This window comes from Plasmodium vinckei (assembly GCF_900681995.1).
Source record: "Plasmodium vinckei vinckei genome assembly, chromosome: PVVCY_07".
Classification (NCBI taxonomy): domain Eukaryota; phylum Apicomplexa; class Aconoidasida; order Haemosporida; family Plasmodiidae; genus Plasmodium; species Plasmodium vinckei.
Genome location: NC_051299.1, coordinates 482087 through 508936, shown reverse-complemented (window position 1 = coordinate 508936; position 26850 = coordinate 482087). Strand labels below are relative to the sequence as shown.

General features: G+C 23.6%; 9 protein-coding genes across 9 annotated transcripts; 3 read left to right on the top strand and 6 right to left on the bottom strand.

The window, feature by feature from the left end:
* Window positions 1-64: 64 nt before the first annotated feature.
* Window positions 65-2090, bottom strand: PVVCY_0701500 (eukaryotic translation initiation factor 3 subunit G, putative; the record flags this gene model as incomplete). The annotated part of the gene is made up of 10 exons (XM_008627899.2): window positions 65-94; window positions 207-318; window positions 450-517; window positions 671-727; window positions 877-942; window positions 1047-1220; window positions 1339-1431; window positions 1546-1679; window positions 1845-1907; window positions 2078-2090. The coding sequence occupies 10 exons, from the start codon at window positions 2088-2090 to the stop codon at window positions 65-67; spliced, it is 810 nt and encodes a 269-aa protein (XP_008626121.2).
* Window positions 2091-3035: 945 nt separating this feature from the next.
* PVVCY_0701490 (ubiquitin, putative) lies at window positions 3036-4237 on the bottom strand (the record flags this gene model as incomplete). The annotated part of the gene is made up of 2 exons (XM_037634183.1): window positions 3036-3088; window positions 3181-4237. 2 exons carry the CDS (start codon window positions 4235-4237, stop codon window positions 3036-3038), a joined length of 1110 nt encoding a protein of 369 aa, XP_037490324.1.
* Window positions 4238-5390: 1153 nt separating this feature from the next.
* Window positions 5391-9545, bottom strand: PVVCY_0701480 (vacuolar protein sorting-associated protein 9, putative; the record flags this gene model as incomplete). The annotated part of the gene is made up of 1 exon (XM_037634182.1): window positions 5391-9545. The coding sequence occupies one exon, from the start codon at window positions 9543-9545 to the stop codon at window positions 5391-5393; it is 4155 nt and encodes a 1384-aa protein (XP_037490323.1).
* A 1963-nt stretch (window positions 9546-11508) lies between these two features.
* PVVCY_0701470 (dihydrolipoyl dehydrogenase, apicoplast, putative) lies at window positions 11509-13542 on the top strand (the record flags this gene model as incomplete). The annotated part of the gene is made up of 1 exon (XM_008627902.1): window positions 11509-13542. One exon carries the CDS (start codon window positions 11509-11511, stop codon window positions 13540-13542), a length of 2034 nt encoding a protein of 677 aa, XP_008626124.1.
* A 384-nt stretch (window positions 13543-13926) lies between these two features.
* PVVCY_0701460 (ribosome assembly protein RRB1, putative) lies at window positions 13927-15252 on the bottom strand (the record flags this gene model as incomplete). Its single annotated transcript, XM_008627903.1, has 1 exon — window positions 13927-15252. The coding sequence occupies one exon, from the start codon at window positions 15250-15252 to the stop codon at window positions 13927-13929; it is 1326 nt and encodes a 441-aa protein (XP_008626125.1).
* A 682-nt stretch (window positions 15253-15934) lies between these two features.
* Window positions 15935-16829, top strand: PVVCY_0701450 (phosphopantothenoylcysteine decarboxylase, putative; the record flags this gene model as incomplete). Its single annotated transcript, XM_008627904.1, has 4 exons — window positions 15935-16252; window positions 16343-16468; window positions 16581-16623; window positions 16762-16829. The coding sequence occupies 4 exons, from the start codon at window positions 15935-15937 to the stop codon at window positions 16827-16829; spliced, it is 555 nt and encodes a 184-aa protein (XP_008626126.1).
* A 617-nt stretch (window positions 16830-17446) lies between these two features.
* PVVCY_0701440 (vacuolar protein sorting-associated protein 2, putative) lies at window positions 17447-18076 on the bottom strand (the record flags this gene model as incomplete). Its single annotated transcript, XM_008627905.1, has 1 exon — window positions 17447-18076. One exon carries the CDS (start codon window positions 18074-18076, stop codon window positions 17447-17449), a length of 630 nt encoding a protein of 209 aa, XP_008626127.1.
* A 1439-nt stretch (window positions 18077-19515) lies between these two features.
* On the bottom strand, window positions 19516-23199 carry PVVCY_0701430 (conserved Plasmodium protein, unknown function; the record flags this gene model as incomplete). The annotated part of the gene is made up of 10 exons (XM_037634181.1): window positions 19516-21404; window positions 21509-21533; window positions 21679-21735; window positions 21853-21899; window positions 21999-22062; window positions 22187-22218; window positions 22298-22420; window positions 22561-22777; window positions 22867-22977; window positions 23071-23199. The coding sequence occupies 10 exons, from the start codon at window positions 23197-23199 to the stop codon at window positions 19516-19518; spliced, it is 2694 nt and encodes an 897-aa protein (XP_037490322.1).
* Window positions 23200-24521: 1322 nt separating this feature from the next.
* PVVCY_0701420 (EF-hand calcium-binding domain-containing protein) lies at window positions 24522-25599 on the top strand (the record flags this gene model as incomplete). Its single annotated transcript, XM_008627907.1, has 3 exons — window positions 24522-25083; window positions 25194-25357; window positions 25582-25599. The coding sequence occupies 3 exons, from the start codon at window positions 24522-24524 to the stop codon at window positions 25597-25599; spliced, it is 744 nt and encodes a 247-aa protein (XP_008626129.1).
* Between the last annotated feature and the right edge of the window lie 1251 nt (window positions 25600-26850).

The following is a 26850-nucleotide window of genomic DNA, read 5'->3' as shown; positions in this document are numbered from 1 at the left end:
TAGCCTTAATAATAATAAAAATTAAAAAAAAATACTAAATAAATAAGTATGAACAATTCATGTTTCATCTGTTTGATGGTTTGGCCCATTCCACCTATAAAAAATGATAAAAAAATTGTAAGAAATTTATAAAAATGAAAAAAATAAAGCATGATGCTTAAGAATTTATGACTTATATATTTTTCTTTTTTTCATTCATATATTACACTTAAGAGGAGATTTTCAAATCCATGTCTATTTAACTTTTCTATAGCTCTTTTTGCTTCTTCTCTCTTGGAATATGTAATAAAAGCAAAACCCTTGGAATTTTGTGTTTCCCTAATAATGAAAATATACAAATATAATGTTGTTAAACCGTTTTTATGAATGTGAATTATAAGCCAACTAATGAATGTGTACATATAAATATACGCACATATTCTGATGCAACACATGAAAATATAACATACTTGTGCTTAGCTAAAAACATTCGAGATATTTGACCGACACGCCCAAATAAGTTGGATAATTCACTCTCCTGTTATAAAAAAATATGCATGTATATGATGAATAGGGTATCAAATATTGGCTCCATTTATGTGTGATACATAAATATGTACATATCACATTTTATTATGTTTATGTTTTTTTTTCTGTATAATTGCTATACGATTTTCATTTTAAAACTTACATTAACATCTTCGCTTAGATTCGTTACACGAATAGTGCACTCTTTATTTTGAGTATCCTGTTAAAAGGAGAAAAAAAAAAGAAACATTATTTTTTATTATTAAAAATGTAAATTTTTTATGTGTACATATGTAGTAATTATATTTCAAACACTAATCAGCATAAACCCAAATACATATAAAATCATTTCATTTATTTAAATCTTACATGTGAGCGATAATACATCATGTCTCTCTTAGCTCCAGCTTTATTAGGATCATCTGGTTTAGCCTCCTAATAGTAAAAAAGTGAAAAAAAAACATATACACATAAGTATATAAATAATAAAATATAATTTAAGAATAATTATAAAAGTGGATTAGCCATATATAATATACCTCTGCTTCTTCATCTTTAAACATTTTAAATCTATTTTTCAAATCTTTTGCTGTTTTATCTGTTTGTTCAGCAAATAAATAGTCATATTCAGTATCTTTAAGGAAGTCTAATAAATTATTTTTTGGAGGCTCAATATTTACAACATCAGTTGGTTCAACAATAACCGAGCTAAACTGTGATAGGATATTAAAAATGGAAAAAAAATTAATTATATAAATAAAATATTTATAAAAAATTTGTATATATATGTCCTTATTTTTAAATATGTGTGCATATGTTTTCATTCCTTACAGCATCGACGTTGAAATTTTTTAGTTTAAGACGATTCTCGATTTCTTTGTTAAGGCGTTTTTTTATTATTACTTCTTTAATTTTTTTTGTAACCTAGGGAGGGGGTAATAAATAAGTAGATAAAGAATAAATGGGTTGCAAGCATGGATTATATAAAATTATGTACACATACATATCAAATGATTTGTAAAATATTAATATATTTACCTTCACTGTTTGCTTTTTTAAGTTTTCAGAATATTTTGTAACAACTTTAACTCCATTTTCATAATTAGTAAAGTAAGATAATTTTTTGTTACTCTCTAAATCATCATCTGCGTCTATATCCTCCCATTTTTTTTCTACAAAAGGGTTTCAAACAAAAATTATAATAAACATGTAAAGAAATAAAAGGGTGCATATAATTCTATTTTTTTTTAAACCAATAGTTGGTTCACATAGTCTAAATATGTAATCCTTTTCCATAGTCGATTTTTATTTTTTTTCTTCAAAATTTTTTCACTTACTGTTTTCATTATCATTTAATGACTCATCATCATCTACGTCAATATCAACCCAGTTCCTTTTTTCTAAAGTAACAAAAATAATAGAACAAAAAATTATGTAAAAAAAATAATCTAAACTGTTAGCTACATACTTGGATAATTATATATATGTAATAATAATATTTATTTTTTTCTCATTCAATTTATAGCATAATAAAATAAACTAAAAATATATAATATGATGATATATATACCTGTTTGCATCATCTTCTTTTGTGTGTTTTTATTATCAATATTTGTTTTGTTTTATAATACATATAAATTGTTATATATATATAAAGTAATGTAAATATAAATATATATCTGATGTTATGATTTTTTAAATTATTTTTTTTCCCTTTTTATGTGCTTAAAAAAATATGTTATTTTTTTCTTATTCTAATTTGCCATTATTTTACTACTAGCATATATATTTTTATTTTTTTCCTTTTATATATAAAGAAAAACAAGATTATTCTTATTATTAATAAACCGTGTTATCAACATATTTTTTAGTAACATAAAAATAATAAAGCGTATATATATATTAATAATTTACATAATTTACGTAATGTTTATATAGGAATATTTTTTTCCCGGGGTTTAAGTAATATAGTATATATATAAATAAGTGAAAAACTTTCTACATACTATATTATACATAATAATATACGGTTAAAAATTGCTAAAGCTTTTTACTACTTATTATTATGATAAAACAAAATTAATTTAATTTTTTTTAAGGTTGTATAAAAAAATTTTACATTATAAATATGCCATTTTTATTTTACACAAAAAATAAAATTAAAAAACCAAATAATAAAAAATTGGATTTTTTTTTTGGAAAATGTCGAATAACAAAACATGCTTATAAACAAAGAAAAAAGTGATAAAAAAAAAACAAAAGAATGAATAAGTAAGAATACCACATATATGTATGTATGCATATATATATATATATATATATGGATTTACGTAAAATATTGTAATGTTCCTTTTCAATTTGTATAACCTATGATATAAAAAGTCAACTTCAACTTTTTAAAACAAATAAGTGTGAGAATAAATTACGGTTTGCCAATCCATATAGTTGTGTATATATGCCATATTCGAAGTTCCCCCTTTTTCATCTCATAGTAAATAACAAAGTGTATAATAATCCATCATATCTAATTATTGACACATCAATATTTGCTGATAAGAAGCAGATAGTATATTTGTAAAACCTACAAAAGTAAAATCATTAACAAATAAAAAGTGTATCACATTAAAATAGTATGGCATACTTACACCAAATAAGATATACACAAAAACTAACCTGTATATAGGAAACTTGTAGGAATTGAAAAAAAAAGAAAGTGGCAAAATTTATATATAGGTTTACAAGGAGCCAATAAAAATAGTATAGACAAATATAAAAACATTTTTTTTATTTCTGGAGGATAATTAGCATATTTATATAAAATATAAAAAAATAAAGAAAATTTAATTACAGATTGTATATCCCCTAAATAATAAAATCTAATCAATTCTTTTATTCTAGTTAATAATAAATTATCCATATTTGGATAATCTATTTCTAATCTTAATAATAATTTTTTTTTATCAAAATATTTTAAATCTTGTATTTCTTTTTTTATTTTTTCTAAACTTATATTATTATTATTTAACAAACGTTCAAATTCTCTATCAAAATTTTTAAATGATTCAATAATATCAACATCCTTTTTTATAATTCTATTTTTATTGTCTTTAAGTTTTTCTAACAATTTCTTATATTCATTAAATAATGTTATACATCCATAATATTTTAATTTATCCTTCAATATTTTTATCTTCTTACTTTCTTTTTCAACATTTTCAACATTTTTATTTACTTTGTTAGAATCTTCACTAAAAAAATGAGGTAAAACAGATATTAGACGAAAATTTAATAATTTAATATCTTTCCCTTTTATTAAACTTTTTATTGTTACATTATTATCTAATTTTTTAGTTTCATAAAATATCTCTTGAAATTTTGTTGGTATTCCATGCATATTTTCAATCTGTTCCTTTACATATTTAATATTACTTTTTTCGTCGATCAATAAAAAGAAACTTTTATCAAAAACCCCAGCTTTATCATAACAACTAATCATTATATTACATTTATTTGATCCACCAAATCCAAATATACTTCTCTTGTTTTGTACTTGACTTTCATTATTATTTTTATTTATCTGTCCTGACACTACATTACTAGATATGTTCATCAATCTATGCCCTATAACTTTATTATTATACTTATTTAATTTTATACAATTGTGCATGTATATAAAAAATATATAAAATAAAATAAACCCTACCCAGGTTAAATTAAATCGAAAAATCATCTTGTAAAAAAGAAAGGGAAAAAAAGAAAAAAAAAAAAAAAAAAAGTACCTGAACAATCTCAAGTCATAATAATACACAGTAATCACATTTGCAAGTATATATATGTGTATACCCTTAATTCATTTTCCTATCTTTCTTAACTTCTCCCCCTTTCCTTTATACATACTTCATTTTATCTCTCCCTTTACTGCCATTATTTAACTTTTTCTCTCTAAAAAAAAGATATTACCTTTTTACAAACATTATATTATACCTCATCAAGTTTGAAACAGTTCCCTTTGCCGTTTTAAAAAAAAATTAACCAAACCAATTTTAGAAAAAAAAATAAAAATTAATTAATATTCTGGAACATTACAATTTTAGTCTCATGCTTCACAAAGTCCATGTATATGTATTAACTATAAATACAATTATGAACAAATTAATTTTTTTTTTTTCAATTTTATAAATATCAATTTATGCTTATACCCTTTAAAAATGGAATTATTTAAAACCATTTAAAAAATTGGTTTAGAAATTAATATATTTTTATAAGTGTGCATACATGTTTTAAGGATTTTATCAAATATGTTTCATAATTAGAATGTAATACATTTCTCCCATTTTTTTTTCCATTTTTTTTTTCCATTTTTTTTTCGTTCCCCTCAACGTGAAATAAGCAGTGCGTATATCTCCCCCGATTTCATATGGAGAAAAAACGGATATTAAAAATTTTGTAAATTTTGTAAATTTTAATACACTTTTTACAAAGTTCAGAAAAAAATAATAGAAAAAAAAAAAAACTATATAAAGCAAACAAGGAAACGGAAAGGCATACAATGAAATGGGCTCTCAAATATGGTACCCAAATAAAAATTATCCTTAAACAAATAGCCATAATACATAGAAATATAAAAACAAACATATGCGTACAAACAGCCATAATTCGAATAAATCCAACCATTTTCAGGAGGCAAATTATCATAAATAATTATTATATAAAAAAAATGGAAAAATATATATGCACATGTTCAACAAAAAAAAGAAAAAACGGAAAACAGATAAAAATACAACATTCATTAATATGATATAAAAAAAGATATATGCATAGTATGAAGACAAATAATATAATTATCCCTCATCTATAATTAACATACTAGTGTTACATCATACCTATGCATGATCTTGTAAATCTTTTAAAATACTTTTTTTTAATTCTACAAGAACTTTATATTCCTCAAAAAGTGACGATAAATCTGAAATTGTAATTGTATTTAAATTCTCCACATTTTCATATTTTAATTTTATTGATTCAATTTTAGTAATAATATTATTATTTAATTTTTTTTCATTTGAATGTTTTATAAAATCATTTAATTTACCAGCAGTTTCTTGTAATTTCTTATTACTCTCTTTAACTTCATTTAAATAAAACTCTTCCGCTTTACTAACATTTTCTTTATATTCTTTTTCAGAAATATTTAAAAATGTAGTCTTACCAAGCTCTTTAACAAATTCAACACCACTACAAAATTGCGTAAAAGAATATGCTTCCTCTGAAACAAAATGATTTGGATGTCTAAAATTTTGTATAAATGTAATATTTGATATTAATTCAGGAGGATTTGTTTTAATAATTACATATATAAGTAAAGGAAGAACCTCATCAGCACATGGCAATAATTCATCATCACTATCTTCAACCTTTTTATCACTTCTGTTTTCATTTTTGCTGCCATTTCTTTCGTCTAAACCCAATGAACTTGTCGATAATTCATCCTTCACATTATTTGAATCCATTAAATTTATAACTTGACTATCTCTTCCCACCTGTTTAGTATCACTAGTTGATGTAAAACTATCCTCAAAAAAGGAAGATTCATTTGCTATGGCATTATTTTTTTTTTTTTTTTTTTTAACATTTTTTTTTGCTTCAAATAAAATAGATGTAACAATACGACAACAATTTAGTATCATAATTATTTTATCATATGGTGCTTTCATTTTTTGAATTTTTAAAAGTTCACCTTGTGCTAATTTTAAACGATCTAAGTCTATACTTTCACAAATTTCTAAATGTTTTAATTCAACCCATTGTAAACAATTTATTTTTGTATAAATCTGTTCATCTTGATCTTTATCTTCTGGATCCATACGATATAAATAAAAATATAATTTTTGTATTATAAACTTTTCATATCCTTGAATAATTATATTTATTTGATCTATATTTAAATTTTTATATATACTCGATTTTAATAATATAGGTTGAGTTTCATTTATAAATGTATGGATTTTATTTGCTGCTTCTTCTCTACTTAAATTCTGTGGAAAATTTAAAATAAATTTCTTTACTTTATCTACTACTATTTTACATGATGGATGTTTTAAACTCTCTAAAAAATTATTATAAATAGTATTTGCTTTTTTTTTACCATTTGAATTATTTTCAGATATTGTATCGTTACTAAATGTTTTCATATTTTCATTACTTGCACTTTTTTTACTTTCTTCTAACTTGTTTAAACTTACATCATTAAATTCGATACTAACCGATTTCCTATTCATTCCAAACCCATACAAACTTGATACTGTCTTATCATTACTTCCATTTTCATTATACATATTTAAATTCATTTCATTCCATTTTATAAATTCTTTTTTTGTTATTATCTTATTTTCATCAACCTGCTCATTTTCCTCCTCATCCTTTTTATAACTCTCCCTTTTAATAAACGAGATAAACATGTTTTTAAATTTTCTTCCCTTTTGAATGAGTGACTCGGTTTGAATCTCGTCATTTTTACCTTCATTCTTGACATCATTTTGAATTCCTTCATTTTTATTGTCAACTTTTTTCACTTCTTCCTCTACTCCCTCAAACCCAAGATCAGTCCCATACATTTCATTCCCATCCATAGATGAATCCTTCTTTTTTTTTACAAAAAATTTATTTGAATTGCTATTCGAATTTACTGTTTCATTTTCATCATCGTTATAATTAATTGTAGTGTCATCTTCATCAGTTGCTATATCTGTATGTATGCCATTTTTTATGCTTCCTTTTTCACCTATCTTATTACCTTCATTATTTACTCCCCTATCTGCATATACCTCTTTTTCTCCATAAAATTTGCTAGCATTTTCTTCTATCGAATCTAAAACTGTTGTTTTATCAGAGATGCTTTTTTTCTTTTTTAAATTCGAGCTATTACTAAAATTGCTATTCATTGTACTATTGCTATTATACATTTTTGCTTCATTAATTTTTTTCACACCCTCATCTCCCTTTTGTTTTATGCTCTGTTTTTTTTCGAAACTTTTTTCTCCCTTTATTTTTGCTTCATTCGATTTTATCTCTAATTCTGATTCATTCATTATATCTACACTTTTTACTCGATCTTTCATTTTTGTCACTTTTGATAGTTTCTCTCCTGAACTTGAACTATTTCGAACCTTTTCTTTGTCACTGTATATCATATTTTTACTACTAGCTCGAATGGTTTGCTTTTTTTTTAATTTTAAATCTTCATTTAGATCATCAAATGCATTAAAATTATAGTCCGTTTTTTTTTCTGCATTTGCTGTTTCTTTTATGTTTTTATTATGCAAATATTCTTTAATCTCATCAAAAAATTTACTATCATTTGTTTTTATGGATTCAAATGTTTGATTTTCTTCCGACGATAGTGTATAATTTTGTTCTGCTTGTTTTGATGTTCTTGATTTATTTATTTTTATTTCTTTTTTATTATTATCCATATTTTCTATATTTTTTTTTTTTGTATTTTTTTCTTCTTTAATTCCTTTTTTCATTTTTATTTTTTTAATTTTTCCATTCATATTTTCATCACCTATCGTATTAGAGTTACAAAAAAATTCTGAACTTTCATCTAGCTTTAATAAATTACTACTACTTTGTTCAGAAAATTTTGTATTATCATAATATGTATGTTCCGAATCATCTATCATACTACTAGTAAATGATTGTGATATATTTGGATTATTTATAGATTTCATTATTTTCTTTTTCTTTATTTCACTTTTTAATTGTACTTCTTCTTTACTTTTTTCATCCACACCCTTAGTACAATCTTTATAACTATTTACTAACTCTTGACCTGAAGCCATTTTTTTTGAAATTTTCACTTTTCCTTTTGTGTGACCATCATCCATATTATTATTATCGCTACTAATGTAACGATATTTGCTAGTATTATTGCTATTTACAGATTCAGATTTTTTTTTTACCATTTTATTATTAACTTGTAGACTACTAACAGAATGCTTCGAATCAGACAACATGCTACTATTATTGTCGTTACTATTCATGACTAAGTCTTTATTTTTTTTCTTTTTATTATAAATATTTTTTTCATAATCTTCATTCAATAATATATCATTTTTTTTTTTTATACTTATTTTATTACTATTACTATTTACTACTTTACATTGTGAAATACTTTTATCTGAACAGTATTCAATTTTTATGTCATGTTCAGAATTTAAATTTATATCATCATATGATGACAATTTATTTCCACTTTTTAAACTTGGTGTAAATTCTCCTTCATAAAATGAATCACTCTTTATTACTGTATTAGAATTTTCATTTTTTTTATGATAATCAGCTGAATTTTTTATTTTTTCATTCTCCTTAACTATATTTCGATTATTCTTTGAAATCACATCAATATCATTACCGCTTTTCTTATATATATTAGAATTATTTATCGATCCCTTTCCAGTATGAACTATATAATCATCCTGATTTTTTTTTTTTTTTTTTTTTTTTTCATATGATAAATCATTTCCCGCAAGCTCATATTCTTTATCATATTCTGTGAATTTTTCCCATAAATCAAAGGTAGAGTCAGGATTTAATTTTGGTTCACTTGATTTTATGTCAAAGGTATTACTAACTTCATCCATATTTGAAATTAATTTATTCGATTTTTGACTTGCCTTTTTTATTGGGGTTTTACTTGTTTCTTTTTTACTTTTACCCACATTATAACTTTCATTAGACTCACCCCATAGAGGATCGTTAATATTATCTGTCAAATATTTATTAAAACTTGTGTCACTACTTCCATTTATATTAGTTTTTCTTTGTGTTCCATTCTTCCCACTTGCACTATTTGAAAAGTGGGAGGTATTAGCATTATTTTTATTATTGTAATTATCAAAGAAAAAATCCATTTCATTTATTTGGTTGGGATTACCATGATTTTCATTTAAATATTTTTTTTCTTTATCTTTAAAGTTAAATTCATCCCATTCATTTCCAAGCATAAAATTGTTGTCACAGTTGGGATTTTCATTCATCTTGTCCCCATTAAATATAATAAATATATATATATATATCGTTACAAGTTATTTACTACATAAACAGCTAAATCATTTATTTATGGAAAATATAATACTATACATACGTATATATGCTCTGATATATTAAATGTGAATAACAGATAAAACTGTTTTCACAAAATAATAGTCCATTTAATATATCTGCATATCTAACTGTAAGAAATTACAAAAAAATATAACTATATTATATAATATATAATAATAATAATATTTTAAAAATTAGGAAAAAGATAAAAACGTATGAACGTTAATAAAAATATATATAAAAAAATAAAAAAAATATGAACGTTCATAAAAAAGTTTATACAAATATCAAACGCCTAAGCATGCATACAATTTCAATCATGCGAAAAAAAAGTAAAATAAAGAAAAACAAAACAAAGGATAATAATTTGTAGTAACATATAAAACAAAAGAAATTTTATTTATAATATAATTGCTTTAATAAAATGTGCATTTTATTTTTATAGGAAATTTGAATTTAATTAAAATATGGAAAATTATTATTTTTTTATCACAATAAAAAATATACTATTTTTTTTTCCTCAGTTTTTTCCCGTCCTAAATTCTTTATACTTTCTCTCTTTTATTTTATCCTTTCCTCCGCTTTAATAATGTCACACAAAAGGAAAAACTATTGATTTAAAATAAGTCAAATTTTTAAAACAAAATTAATCATAAAAATATATTATTTTTTATAAAATATAAAAACTATTTAATGTTTTGCACATGGGAGAATACTAAATAATGTGTTTAAATATATCAAATACAATCTAAAAATTTTTTAATAAAATACTTACAATAATATATGCATATATTATTTTTCTTTTTGAAAAGTATGGAAAATTCGGAAAATAATGTGTATATAATCTTTATTTAGTACATTTTTTATAATATCGTATGCATATATTTTTGCAATGAAAAGGAATACGCACATATCTATTCTTTTGTTCTATTGTTGTTTCGAATATTTTGGAAAATTTTAGACGTCACAAAGTTTGCTAGATTGAAAAGGTTACCCAAGTTAAATCTCTCTATGACATAGATTCCTCATATTTTTACATTTTTTTTAATTTACTATAACTAAAATATTTTATAACAATTACATATTTTTATTCCCATATACATTCCCATTTATATAATAGAAAAATGGGGACTCTGAATATATTATAGACGCCTAACAGTATGGATAGGCATACACTCTAAAAAAAATCATAACTTTTAAAGATATACTACACTTTTCAAGAATGTAATCATATTTTGATACAGTATTATAGCTTTCCCCATTTAGTATGGTGATATGAAAATAATTTGTGTATAACAAAGACCCCCATTTCTGTTTTTATTTATCCCTTCAACAAATAAATGGATATTATTCTATTTACTCAACATTTTCATCAAATTTGTTCTATTATTTATACATATATTATGCTACTATGAAATATTATTTTTTTTGATTAAATTTTTCGACACCCATGATTAAAAACAAATTATTTTAAACCCCCCATTCCAATTAAAATGTAAAAAAAAAATACAAATCCAACGACACACATGTTGCCTATTTATTTAGTTTTTTTTTCCTCTACATGCCACCCCGTTTTAAATTTGTTCTGAATATGTTTCACCAAAATAAAATACACTTATTTAAAAAGGATACTATATATATTTTTTTATGCATTCTTCAAATTAGCACAAATAATATTTAAAAAAAAAAAAAAAAACAGATCAACATAGATCTGTGTAGTGTACCACTAGAAACTATGCAATATATATGTAACTTAATAATATATCACTATTTACGTCTTCCCTTTTAGTTTTTAAATTACACAAACCACACATTAAAATAAAATACATATCAAACTAAAATTTATATCCTTTTTGTATTATATTTCGAGCTTTATATAAAAAAAAACTTGATAAAATGGGAATAATAACCCAAATTAAACTCCACAAATTAAGTGCAATTACTTTAATATGTGTAAGTTTCCTCTTTATTTTAAAAAAAAATGAAGGAGTTAAAATTTTACAAGATACTAAATCTATTTCTCCATTGAATACAAATTGGATAATGAAAAAAGGATGTAACATTGCACTATTTCCTTGTAAAAAAAAAAAATTTTTCATAGACTTACAAAATTACAAAATATTTTTCCCTACAAATGGTAGTATAAAGTATAGTGAAAAAATAAAATCCAAATTAAATGCTAAATCAGAAAATAATGATACACCTAAAATGGAAATAATGCCAAACGAATATGATGTTGCAATATTAGGATGTGGTGTTGGTGGTCATGCAGCTGCTATAAATGCAATGGAGAGAAATTTAAAAGTTGTTATGTTTGCAGGAGACGAAGAATCTTTAGGAGGTACTTGTGTTAATGTTGGTTGTATTCCAAGTAAGTCCTTACTATATGCAACAAATAAATATAGAGAATTAAAAAATATGAGTAAATTATGTAGCTATGGCATATATAGTAATGCTTATATAGATAAAGAAAAAGATCAAGTAAAAAGCACACAATTAATAGCAGATAGTATATGTATTAATACAGACAAATTAAAAGAATATACACAAAATGTTATTAAAAAATTAAAAAATGGAATAACACATGGTATGAAAAATACAAAATTTACTCGAAATTCTCAATCTGTTCAGGTAGTTTATGATCATGGCTATATTATTGATAAACATACTATACAAAGTAAAAAAAATAAACAAATATATAAAACAAAAAATATTATATTAGCAACTGGATCAACTCCAAATGTACCACAAAATATTCAAGTCGATCAAAAAACGGTATTTACTAGTGATCAAGCAGTAAATCTACAAGGTCTTAAAAATTATATTTCTATAATTGGTATGGGTATAATAGGATTAGAATTTTCAGACATATATACAGCATTAGGATCTGAAGTTACATTTTTTGAATACTCCTCTCAATTTCTTCCTTTTGTTGATACAGATGTTGCTAAATATTTTGAAAATGCCTTTTTAAAAAATAAACCTATTAATTATTTCCTAAACACAGAAATCAAGTATGTCTATCCAGCTTCGACCAACAAACCTGTTGTCATTGGTTATTCGTCCCGACCTAAAACTGATTCTGCTTCAGAAAATTATACTACTGAAACAGATACAGAACCTGTTAAGGAACTTCATGTAGACAGTTGCCTAATCGCTACTGGTAGAAAACCAAATACTGAAAATATCGGCCTTGAAAATTTAAACGCTAAAATGAATAAAGGCTTTGTTTCAGTAGATGATCAATTACGGGTTCAAATAGAACCCATTCAAAAAACAAACCAAAGCAATGCCGATATAAACAAATCAATTGATACCCAAGTACATGATAACATATTTTGCATCGGAGATGCAAACGGTAAACAGATGCTGGCACACACAGCCTCACATCAAGCCTTAAGAGTAATTGACTACATAGATAAAAAAGAAAACAAAAAAGAGAACAAAAAAGAAATTATAGATTCAGTTGAAAACATATCCAATAAACCTATAATATATAAAAATATACCATCTGTTTGTTATACTAATCCAGAGTTAGCATTTGTCGGAGTTTCTGAAAAAGAAGCAAAAAAATTGTATCCTGATTCTGTAGATGTAGAAATAACTTATTATAAATCAAACTCAAAAATTTTATGCGAAAATAATATATCATTAAATAGTAATAAAAATAATTCATATAATAAAGGGTCATATAATTTTAATGACAATAGTAATGGCATGGTTAAAATGATTTATAATAAAAATACAAAACAATTACTTGGTGTTTTTATAGTTGGTAATTATGCTTCTATATTAATTCATGAAGCTGTTTTAGCTATCAATCATAATTTAACTATTTATGATTTAGCATATATGGTTCATTCTCATCCAACTGTTAGCGAAGTTTTAGATACAGCTTTCAAATCAGCTTCAGGAATCAGAACCCATTAGTTAAACTTATAAATTGATCCCAAAATATGCACAAATTCACATCTATCTATTTCTCTTTGTTTTATTTCCTTTATTTTTTTTCTATTACATATGTATATATAAATTCATAATAAATTCTTATAATTTAAAAATTTTAAAAGTTTAAACCCATGATTAATTAAGGTAGCAAAAAAATATATATGTATTCATAAATATGTAGACAAATAGAAAAGAAAGAGTTAAGGGGAAAATGTTAAAAAAAAAACAATTATTTTTAGATATCCATCTTTCAAAAAGAGTAAAAATCAAATACTGATCATATTGAATATGCAAATCATACAATGGCTAATAAACATTTAATTATTAAAAATATTTCTTTATTTTAATGTAATGTTTTTATCTCTTTTATGTGTTATAAGGTTTAAATATATTGAAACATTCTCCTGATGTTGATACTATAACACCGGAATAATATGGATGAAATTTTGCATCTGTTATAAAATTTTGATTTTTATGTTCAAACAATAATTGATCAGGGTATTGAGCAAAAGAATGTTCTAAAGCTTCAGATTCAACTGATAGATCCCAAACGGAAATCGAATTATCTAAACTAGATGCTAACACCACATAAGTATCTTTACTATCCCATGAAATTGATGTAATAGAATCTTTATGAAAATTTAAGCTAGCTACATTTTTCGATGTATTACGTATATCCCAAATTTTAACTAGTGAATCATCTCCACCTGATGCCAATAAAAATTCAAAATTCTCATTCCATGTTATAACATTAACATCACTCGAATGTGCATTAGGAATATCTATTTTTATCCCATTTTCACGACTAACCAAGTTTTGCATCTGACTATCACCTGAACCACTTTTAATATCTCGAGTATCTACAATTTTTATACTTTTATCAGAAGAACACATGGCAAATACATGTCCTACCCCATTCCCATGTTTAGCCCATTGAACAGTCTCTATACTATGTTTATCACAATTAACTCCGATAGATGAAGAGATTAAATTTTCATGTTTCCATTTTGCCATATTGTCAGGTAGCCATAAAAATAAATTACCATCATTATCACCTGTTAATAATTGAGCACCATATATCGGATTCCAATCTATAGCAAAACCTTCATTATTATGTTTATTAAAAATATAAACAGGATCTTTTTGAATACTCTCATTATACATTCGTTCATTTAAACCATTTATTTCATCACCAATTTCATAAATATATACTTTTTTATCTTCACACCATGCTCCGACTAAAGAGTTTATTTTTTTATTATTTTTAATTTTATTAATGCACCCATGAATATGTTTTATAGATTTGCATATAATTACACTATCATCTTCACTAGCTTTATTATTATTACTATTATTTTTCTCGACACCTTTTTTATTTTCTACTTTTTCATCATCGCTAGATATCTCTTCAGAGCTTAGATAAAGATCAAGCTTATTTAAATTTCCCCACTTAATTACATATATACTATTTGACTTTTTGTCTGTTGCTTGTGTTCCTGAAACACATGTTACGTCAATTGGGTATGCCAATTCATTTCCTTTAAATTCCCTTCCATTTATTTTTAATTTTGAAGTATAATCTTCTTTAGCTTGGCTATCATAAATAAAATCGAAAGACAAACATGGCCATGGGGTTGTCGGGCAAAACAACAAATCGTATGTACTATAGTCGCATTCTAAATCATCATTCATCTTTCAAATAAAATGAAATATCCACAACATATGTAGAAATATGCCCCCCTTTTATTTAAGAAAACTTCTCAAAGGTTGTAATAAAAAAAGTAAAAAAAAAATCAAAAATCAAAAACGTACAAATATGCCAAAAATTAATTATACAAAAAATAGCAAAATGACCAACAAAATGGGTCTATAAATATTTTTTCTAACTGTTTTAAAGTAACCAAAAAATACAAACTAATCGAATTAAAAATACTGATGTTCCTAGCATTTAAAACTTTTTATTACAATACTTATTTTGATGTTTTATTTTTTCACTATCATCATTTATGTTCATTTTTATATTATATATATTTTTTTTAATTAATTTTTTTTCAACGTATTTCAATCCCTGTTTGTGCTATTTTTTTAATTTAAAAAAAAAAAAATAATACATATTTTTGCCATATATTATCACCTATTTTTGCGTTGGAAAAGTTGTCACTGTTTGTTAACTCTCTAAATGGATCACCGACAGATAGGTATTCCAAATTTTTTTTTCTCATAAAATATATATATATATTATTTTTTATAAAACAATATTATAAATAGGAAAAATATATATTAATTTCTTTCATTATATATAACATGGTATGACTATTTTTTACATTTTTTCTATAATATGCCCACCTACGTAAAATAAAAAAAATATATTAGCATGAAACTTCTACTCGGGATTACTGGAAGTATTGCTGCAATTAAAACTAGCGAAATAGTTGACAAGCTAAAAAAAGAATGCGAAAATAAAAATATTCCTATAGAAATAAAATATGTAGCTACAAATGTTGCATTTGAAAAATTTCTGAACAATTTTAAAGAACAAGTACTCTTAGATAAAGATGAATGGTTATGGAAAGACCGAGGTGATGATATCCTACATATAGAATTAAGAAAATGGGCTGATATTTTTGTTATATGCCCTTTAGATGCCAATACACTGGCTTATATATCAAATGGCGCTTGTCCCAATTTATTAGTAAATACTTCAAAAATGTATATTCACTAAATCTAATCATTTTACATATAGAAATGTAAATATTTTAATTTTCTCTCATATTTTTTTCAGACCTCTATTTGTCGGTGTTGGAATTTTGAAAAAAAAATTATTGTTTTTCCATGTATGAACACATACATGTTTAATCATCCCATTACAAAACATCAGCTTGATATCATTTCATCATGGGGAATAAAAGTATGCATACCAAAAAGGGTTTCACAATTCCCTTTCACTATATCTTCACTACTTCATGTATATATTATTAATAAATTGTTTATATTTATGTATCTTTTTTCTCAATCTTAAGGTCATTCCACCTATCGAAAAAGTTTTGGCATGTGGTGAATACGGTAAGAAACTCCTCTTTCTATATACTACATTTTAACTTTTTTCATATTTCTTTTGTTTCAAACATTTTGTAAGACACACCTATATTTTAATCAAACTTTACTTAATTTTTAAATTAAAATTAATCTCCTTTTTGAAAGGTATGGGAGCCCTTCCAAATGTTGAAGACGTAGTTAAAGAGATAGTGGAATCCATGAAAACATTATAAAGATGGACCAAATTGCAAATATTAATGAATGTGAAAACTTGGTGAAAATGTTTTTCATTTTTTTTGTGAATAATTATTATATATATAATCGAAGAACCACTTTTATTATATTGAAAAGACACATAAATATCGAATTTGACATATTAAATATAGCTATTGATATTTTTTAATCATTTATTTATTTTGGTTTAAAAAAAATATGAACAGTCAGGTGAAATAGTAAAATAACATGTCTGTTCATAAAAATATTGATTTTTTATGAAAAGTTTACAATGGGTTAATAAAAAAATTATTATAACAAAATAAAGAAGAAATAAATAAAATCAAATCAGTAATTTATGTATCATTAAATAGAAAATGATGTTATAAAACAAAATATGATTATATAACAAAAAAATTATTACTTTAATTTGCAAACACATATATGTATAGAATTATGCGCAATAATATGGATAAAAGTTTTTAAAACATATTTTTTAACATTTTTTTCTCTGATTTAGTAATATTACACAAATAAATAAAATTATGGTTGCACACAAATGTTGTGTATCCACAAGTCAATTTTTTTTTAAATATATTTAATTATCATTCTACATATTTGTAAAATGAAAGAGGGATTACTTTTTCAAATTGTTAATTCTTTCTTGGAAATCCGCTACATTTGCGTTAGTTTCAACTTGCTCAGTTTTAAGTTCACTAACCGATGGTATTTCATCTAATTTTGAATTCATTTGTATACCCAAACCATCTAAAACTTTTGAAACTATTATATCCTCTTCCTCTGCCATGTCTATATCATAATTTAATGTATCGAACAGGTCATCTAGCATATCTTCTTTTAATGAGACTTCATCATTTTGTTTTTGAAAATCGTATATAGATTTATTAATATTTTTTAATTCAATATATTTATTTACTCTTGTAATTATTTTATTGATATCATTTAAACTTTTACTTAACTGTTCAGAAGATTTAACACTTTGTAATTTTATTTTCATAGAAAATAAATGTGATTTTATTTTACTGTATTTTGTAACAGTTTGTTTTACTTTTACAAAATCTTTTGCTAATGTTCGAACAAGACTTATATCATTTTTTTTGGCATATAGCTTTATGTTTTTTTCAATTTGTTTTTTTTCATTCTCCAACTTAAATATTTCCCTTTCTAATTCTCTTATGGATCGATTTAAATTCCGCTTTTCTTCCCTAAGAGATTCTTCCAAGCTTTTGGAAAAGTAACCTCCCATCGTATGAAGTAGTGAAAGAAATAAACAAAAATATAAAAATGAAAATTAAAGAAAGAAAAAAAAAAAAAAAAAAGAACTTTGTCCTAACTAGTTGTATCTTTTTCCCCTTTATTTCATGTACATATATTTATAATAATAAAAAATATATATACTTTTTTATTGTCCAGACTTTGCTGTTTTCACCATTTGTATTTTATTTCAAATTTTTATAAAGCATATTTAATTTATATTATCAAGTTATATTCTATTATTATTCTGTTTATTTCATTTATTATTTTTTCTTTCCTTCATTCCGTGTCATTTCTTCAGTTGATTTGTAAATATTTGCTATACAATATATGCATAATATTTATATATATTGTTTGTATTTTTTTATTACTATTGTATTATTTTTATTTTTTTTTTCTTATTCCATTTTACCTTTAACCAGGTGCCCATACACTATTTATCATTTTTTAAATTTTTACAAATATTAGATTTATGCATATTATATATATTTTTAATTATTTAAAAATAATATAGTAAAAGTTGTTAAAAAATATTTGTGTGTGTGCAACAACTAGTGAAACAAAACATATTAAGTTACACTAACCACACAAAAGATTAAAGAAAATTCAAACAATCACACACACACACATATATATACAAACATAAACTAACAGATAATCATATACAACATTTTCGTCTTATAAATGAAATGAATAATAATTTGAAATACATGGAAAATAAATTTATAGTAGGTAGCTAAAATGATAAAGGTTAAAAAAAAAAAAAAAAATTTATTTCCAAATAGCTTTTTTTTCCCTTTTTTTTAAAACTTAGTATTTGTCCTATATAATCCCTTTTAAACACAAAAATTTTAAAATACATTTTATTTTTTCAAACTTTTTAAATATACAAATTTGAGATTAAAAATATAAATCTAGATTGATACACATAAATTTATTTTTTTATCTTTATTTTTAAATGTAGTTAAAATTTCAAACCTTTTGCTACCCAAAAAGAGAATAAAATAATTTTCTCCATCAAAAGCAGCAATGTCAATTTTGTATCCCCTAAATTAGGGCTAACAAAAATCACCACAATTGTACTATTTGTTCTACACCACATATATTAAAAAAACAAAGTAAAAAAACAAAGTAAAAAAAAGAAAGTAAAAAAAAGAAAGTAAAAAAAACAAATGAATATTGTCACAATGTGTGGGATTAGTGATGGCCATACACTTCTTACCAATTTCTTTTTGCCGTAAATTCTGTTAGTTTTAATAAAATAAGGATCTTCCACTTTCATTATATTCATAAGTTACAATATTTTCATCTGATTGGTTATACCCTTTTGATATGCTATGCTTTCCCTTTGACTGCTTGCCATCTTATATTCAAATTTATAATTCTTATACCATTTCAGTAATTATTTTATTGTTTTAATTTGGAATACTTCTATTTGCCACAAGATAAATTCATTTCGTCTTCATTTATATAATATTCATTAGTATTATAAGGATCCGTTGCTTTACTTTTCTGTTTTGATTTTCTTTTTCTTCGTTTTTTATTTATATAATCAATCTTCTTTTTATTATCCTTGCATGCTTTATCAGTATTACCAATTTTATTTGATGAATCTGTGCAAACATAATTTCCTTCTAAATCGACATAATCCTTGATAGATGATAATGACATTTTTTCTCTTTTTTCTAATTCGTTCTGTTCATGTTTTTTCACACTTTTTTTGTGTCGATGTTGCTTCCGGCTTTTGTTTTGTTCCCCTTTTTGATGACACTGTTTATCGGTTTCTCGGATTTTTATTTCTTTCTGATTTTTCAACTTTTTTTTTTTTTTTTGTCTTTCATCTGTCTTTTTTTCATGACCTTTATGTAATTCTTTCAAAAACAACTTTTCATATTCTATCAATTTTTTATTCCGTTGTTTTTTTAAATTCTGTTTGTCTATCTTTCTTTTTTCATTATCCCTTTTTATTATATCCTCATGCTTGGTTTCCCACGTATGATTTGCTAAATCTTCAACTTTTCGAAATTTTCTAAAAGTAAAAAGATAAAATATTTTCAAATATCCCCATCCTTTTTCTCCATTCTTAATCCAAATATATAACCTCCATTTGATTTCTTCATAAATGTCTTGAACTTTCCAAAATAATATAATCCGATTCATTCTCAACTCGTGAAATAATTTAATGCTTATTATATATTTAAAAAAAGGGAAACTTGGTATTATTATCACAATAAAAAATATAAATAACAAAATTATTATTATTATATTTTTTGGCGTACCATATATAATAAACATTTGTTTATAAGTTAGGGGTATATATGTTGGTCCTTCTATTATATCTAGATTTTTTAAATAATGTTGCCCAATTTTATTATCTATATCAAAAACTATTAGTGAATTCATAGTTATTTTCATACCATTTGTTTGATTTTCATTTTCTGTTTCATTTGCATCAAACAGGTGGTACTCATATTGGTCGGTCTTATTCTTTTCCGAATTTTCTTCCAAATTTTCTTCCAAATTTTCTTGAATATTTCCATTTCTTTCCTTTTCTACAATTCTGTTCACCTCTTTTGTCATTTCAATGTTACACTTAGTTGTCGATAAATTAATAATTGGCTCAAATTTAATAGTTACAGTAGTTTCACATTTTTTACATAAATAAACCTTCTTTTCTATACTATTTATATCCTTAACTATTTGTTTTTCACAATTTAAAAAAACATTTATTTCTTTATCTATGTCTTCTTTATTCCATATACTCATATATATTGTACAATCCCTTTCTAATGTATTATTAAAATCGTAGCAATTACTCAAACTATGATTAAATGATATCGATTCTCCTTTTGTATCATCATCATAATATATATTTAGTTTTTCATTATTATATGATCTTATATCCATAAAATTATGTGCTTTCTTTTCTAACCCTATATAAAAATTATTTTTTATACACTCTATAAATTCTTTATTATTATTGTGACAGTTGTCATTCCATTTTTTATCTACATCCATTTTTCTCTCATATTCCATAGCTATTTCTTTTCTATTTTGTTCATTTGAATTGTTCAATAATTCTGACTTTTTAATAAGAAAAAAAAAATAGTTGTAAAAATTTTTTTTTTCTTTTTTTTTTTTTTTCTCCGTATTTATAAAATTAGCTAGCTGTTTTTTTAAGCAATAATTTTGAGGAAATGAACAAAATCCCTTTCCCTTTTTCCATATCATAGGATATCTATTTATTTTGTTACATACATCTCCTTTATCACTCAAATTGTTAGATTCAACAATCACTGATTTCTTCAGTATTTCATCATCTTTGATAATGAAAGAAATGCCCAATGTGCATACAAAGTAGACACATACAAATTCAATAAAGAGATAAATATTTCTTGCATAGTCATAACATATAAGTCTATACCTATAAATGTGTCCTCGAGATTTATCTGAAAGATAAAACCATATAAGAACATATATGCCCAGAATATTTATACTAAGCAATGAGACCAGCTCGAACCATATCAATATTATTGCTATATTTATTTATGCTATATTTCATTTCAACACATATGTATGCACATGCACTGCTACCTTTTCTTTGAACATTTCCGCATCCATGAAAATATAGTTTCCTTCTATGGAACTTCCCTAATATAAAAAAGATTTGAATATTTCATTGTTAAATTGAGCAATATTTGTGTATATATTATTATTGCTCTACTTTTTCTATTTGTTTTCATATTTTTGCAAATGGATCTCATTTACCTGGTGTGTCTTTTCAACATCGAAATCTATTTTTATATTAAACACCTCTAAAAATATGAACATGTTCATATATTTTTTTTTAAACTTACATATTTTATTAATTAATATAACTCATATTTGCACACATTATTTTGATTTATTCTAACCATCATCAATTTTGAATGTTGAAGAATTTAATAAGTATGTCTTTCTATCCAATGGTGGTTTTATCTTTAATTAATAAAAATAAAATAAACAAAATGAATAAAATAATATAATTAAAAATTATATCTTTATTCCTCTCTATTTTATGTTTCCAATTTTTTTATCTTTTTAATATTCTCATATTTTTTACATTTCTATTTATAAATAGTTCATTATTTAAATCTGTACAAAAAAAAGGAAGACAATAAAGTAAAGCAAAAAAATAAATGGCTATATATATACATATATGTAAGGGCCCTACCAAATTGTTGCATTGTAACATTTAACATAAAAAAATTGGAACTTGGCTGAATATAAAATCCATGATATTCTTCTTCTCGTTTTTTTAAGCATGACAATGTTAGTACTACATCCTTATTATTGTCTATTGAGGAATGATAAAAATATGAGAAAAAAAATTAATCCAACTTTTATATGAATAAATATTATTTAAAAACAGTTGGAATATGGACATAGATATAATCATTTTTTAATGCCATTAAAATGGGTTTAGTGCATATATACCTTTTTTATTGCATAAAAATTTTTTTATTTTGTATTTTAATTGAGAATATAAAGGGAATAAACTAGGATGGGGACAATAACAACAGAAACATACTTGGTTGCCATCTTTATTTTCATATAATTGTTTTTGATTTTCACAAAATTCTTTCAAGCTTTTATTCTTTATATCTTCTTTTTTATATGATATTAAATTTTCGAAATACCCCAAAGGAACATTCTTTAAAAATGTCAATTCATTATATACATAAATGTTTATACATAATATATACATGGTTACATATTTTTTTAATATTCTTAATTACTAACATAAACATATTTAATCGGATATATAACGGTACTTTTATAAATTTCTTCTACATATAATAAGAAGTTTTTATATGCAGACTCTTCGCTTCGTTGAATTACATATCTTTGCTTCTGCATATGAAAAATGTGAAATTTGAAACAATATATATCATGCCAATAATATGTACCATTTTATCATTTCATGCAGTTTTATCCCTTTCTTACATTCTTAAAATATAAGGTGTAGGAATTATCTTCGTTAGGCGATATCAAATTTTCAGTTGCTTTCAATATGCTAACTTTTTGAAATAAAAAAAATACAACGACAAACAGCCAATATACACATGTATGCATTATTTTATATACGTGTGTGTCTACTTTTTTCGATACTATGTAATGTTCATATTTACACAAAAAATTTGTTTAAATAATATGGAATGCACACAAATGTATATATATATTTTTTTTTAGTTGCATATAGCCCCTTTTTGGCTAGCCCGTTTGTTTATTTTCTGACTTGTTCATAATTTTTTTTCGATTTAGGAATTATTTTAAAAAAATTCAGTCTCTCATCAAACAGAAAGGACATAATTGATAATACACTTAACAGTGGTAAAAAAATGAAGACAAATCACCTTTTTATTAGAACAGACACATCATAAATGTGTGCATATATGTGATAAGAGAGCGAAAGAACGGAAATAAAATTTATTATTTATATGGGTGATATTTTTTGAAAAGGTTGTGCATAATAATGTTAATAATTTAAGGGCGCCTTTAAAGTAATTGCTTATGTAGAAAACAAAAAAAATATTGTAGCTAAGCATTATTTTTTTTTATTATTATTCACTTTTTGCAAAAATATAAATTAAATAAAGAGACATTCATTTTAAAATTGCACAAGTATCATTTCAATTGGTATACCTTAAAAAAATATAATACAAACAGATGCACATATTTTTGTCTTTCATGTGTTTAGATATTTTGTTATATACATATTTTCATATTTACAGCTTTTTCGTTTATTAAAATGATAGATAAATAACAGATTTTCAAAAAATAAATAGGGGATATAAGAATAATATATGAGCCTTTATGAGATGAAGCTATATATATACACACGTCCATATAATAATTACGTTTTATTCTGGAAAGTTTGTTATTTTTATTTTTCACATCCTTATACCAATGGTGGTTCCAATTTTGTAATAATAAAAAAAATGACATCTTTAAAATTAGTATAAAGATATAAATATTCAAATAATTATAATATTTATCCCAATTCTCCTTTCTTCTCCATCTTTTAAGTACCTAACTATTTTATTATATTTTTTGTTACTTATAAATTTCCTCAATTGTATTATAAATTTTTTACACACAAAAAATATAATTGCTTATATGCATGCACAACATGGAATGATCAAATAAATGGGGGAAAAAGAACAATTGTTTTAAAAGTAAACGATAAATACATTAACAAATAAATTAGAGGTTTCTAAATATTATAATTTGTTTAAATTAATTTTTAAAAAATATACAAAAGATTTTTATGTGATATTATCTTAAATATATATTATATTTTTTTTCGTTATTCTCTGTTCATTTACACTTTCCAATATATATATATATCACATATTTACCTTCTCTTTTGTTTTTTGATACGTCATATTTGAAATATGCGACGCGGTTTAAGGAAAATATGTGAACATTTTCATAAAGATAAAAGTCAAATTAATTGTATAAGAAATATATATGGAAATAATAATGTAATTAAAAATAATTTTTTATCATCTATCCAAGGACGAACTTTCAGTAATAATATACCAAATGAAAAAAATGAGTCAGACAATAACAATCCTTACACAAATGGAATGACATCAGCTTATTATTGGGTTGAATTAACTAAAAATAAAATCCATGATTTAAAAATAAATGAATTACGAGAACAATTTTCTGTTTTAAAGGATTATGATGATAACGATATAATGATATGGAGAGAATCGTTTAATCAAATTGACAAGGATAAGGACAATTATATATCTCATGCAGATTTACAAAAAAGTGATTGGAGTTTAGAAAAATATACTCTATTTCAAAATTATGATATGGATAGAAATAATTTAATTGATTTCGGTGAATATATACAAGCAATTATTGATATAGATACACAACATTTTAAAAATTTTTTCCATGGATTTAGTAAAATAGACATTGAATTAGAGTTCCAAAAATATGCAAGTAAGTAAACTTTCCAACATTCCTACACATTATGATAATGCCTGGTGTCCTTACAATGTTTATCTTTTATTTTTTTCCTGTAATTGTTTTTTATTATAACTTGTTTGCAGTTACAGAAAAGGATAATAGCAAAAAGGTTATCCCATTAACAAAACTAATGCAAATGTTAAAAGATAAAGAATTTACATGTGTTACAGAAACAGATTCTCGAAAACTTTTTAATCTAATGGATATAAATCAAGATGGATATTTAGACTTTGAGGATTTTGTAGAGGTACAAAAAAAATATTTCATACATTATGCAGCATATAGCATGCATGTCTATAAAGGAATAAACTGACAATAAAAAAACGCACACAACAAGTGGCATTTTAGCCAATAATATATGTTAGTGATATATGATTAGCGGATACATACGCCTTCTATTCCTTTGTGTGTGTGCAGAATCATTCTCAGCATTTCTATAAATACCCTTTTCATTTTATTTTTTTTTTTCAGTGGCTAGGAATTAAATAACAGTATAATCAAAAAACGAGAAGCAGCGTGTGTGTGTATGTATATTACTCATTTCCTTTAGCAATATATACAAATATACTGCTAACATTTTAATGTTAATATTTGTTTTTTAGCAATATCCCAAAACAAATATGATATCATATATATATGCATTTCATTTGGGTGGTTGCTTTACTATTTTTTTTTGAAGTTTTGTAAATTATATTATTAACATTCATATACATTTCAATAAAGCTATTTGAAAGGGAATAGTAAAAATACTTTTTTATTTCCTAAACAATTATATTAATAATAAGCAAATACATATTAATTCTATAAGGTACTAAATTATAATGTTGTAAATTAATAGACAACTTTTGTAGCATTTGTTGTTATTATTCCTACGGTGGTTTTTAAATTTTGATTAAAATAAAAATTATCAGCTAAAATATTTTATTCGTCACATAAAAAAAAAATAAAAAAAAAAAAAAGACAATATATTATGAACGCGCAAGGCAATTTTAACATATGACATACTTACAAATGAGTTATTTTTAAGAAATTATAAGCTAACTGAGACAGGAAATATAAGAAAATAAATAAATACGTTATTTTACCTGTCAAGCAATACGAATTATAATTTATATGCATAAAAATATGTAAAAGGTATATAATTATAAATAGGAAAAATGAAGTATAATATTTCTATTATGTTTTAAAAAATAATCCCTTTACAGCTCTAGACCCAACATTTTTAAAATACTGCTTTGTTGTGGCACTTCATAGAATCTTTATTTCCTACAACTTAGAATTTTTCACTATAAAATAACAAATATATACATATGAATAGTATAAATTTATAGCTGAAAATTATTAACACAGCTTAAAATTATTGCTAGTTCATAAATTTTGTTACTTTTTTAATTTTTTTTTTTGGGTTTTTTTTTTTTGTTAGCCATTTTTAAAAGTATAAAAAGTTTTAAAATATAAGAAGTTTTAAAACATTTCAACCTTTCATTCGTTGCAAAATTTATATACATGTTTTTTTTCCATTATATTTTATGTTCTACAACATTTATAAGTATACATTTAATTAAAGTAAATTGAGCTATATTTGCATGTATATTTTTTTAATTTTATTTTTAATTTCCGTTTTTCATTATAAAATTTTCAATATATATAAAAAGACACATTTATACATTTTTTATAAGCATTTGTTATATGAGTTTTGTTTAATTATATTTCTTATGTCCTATTTTGCAGCTATATATA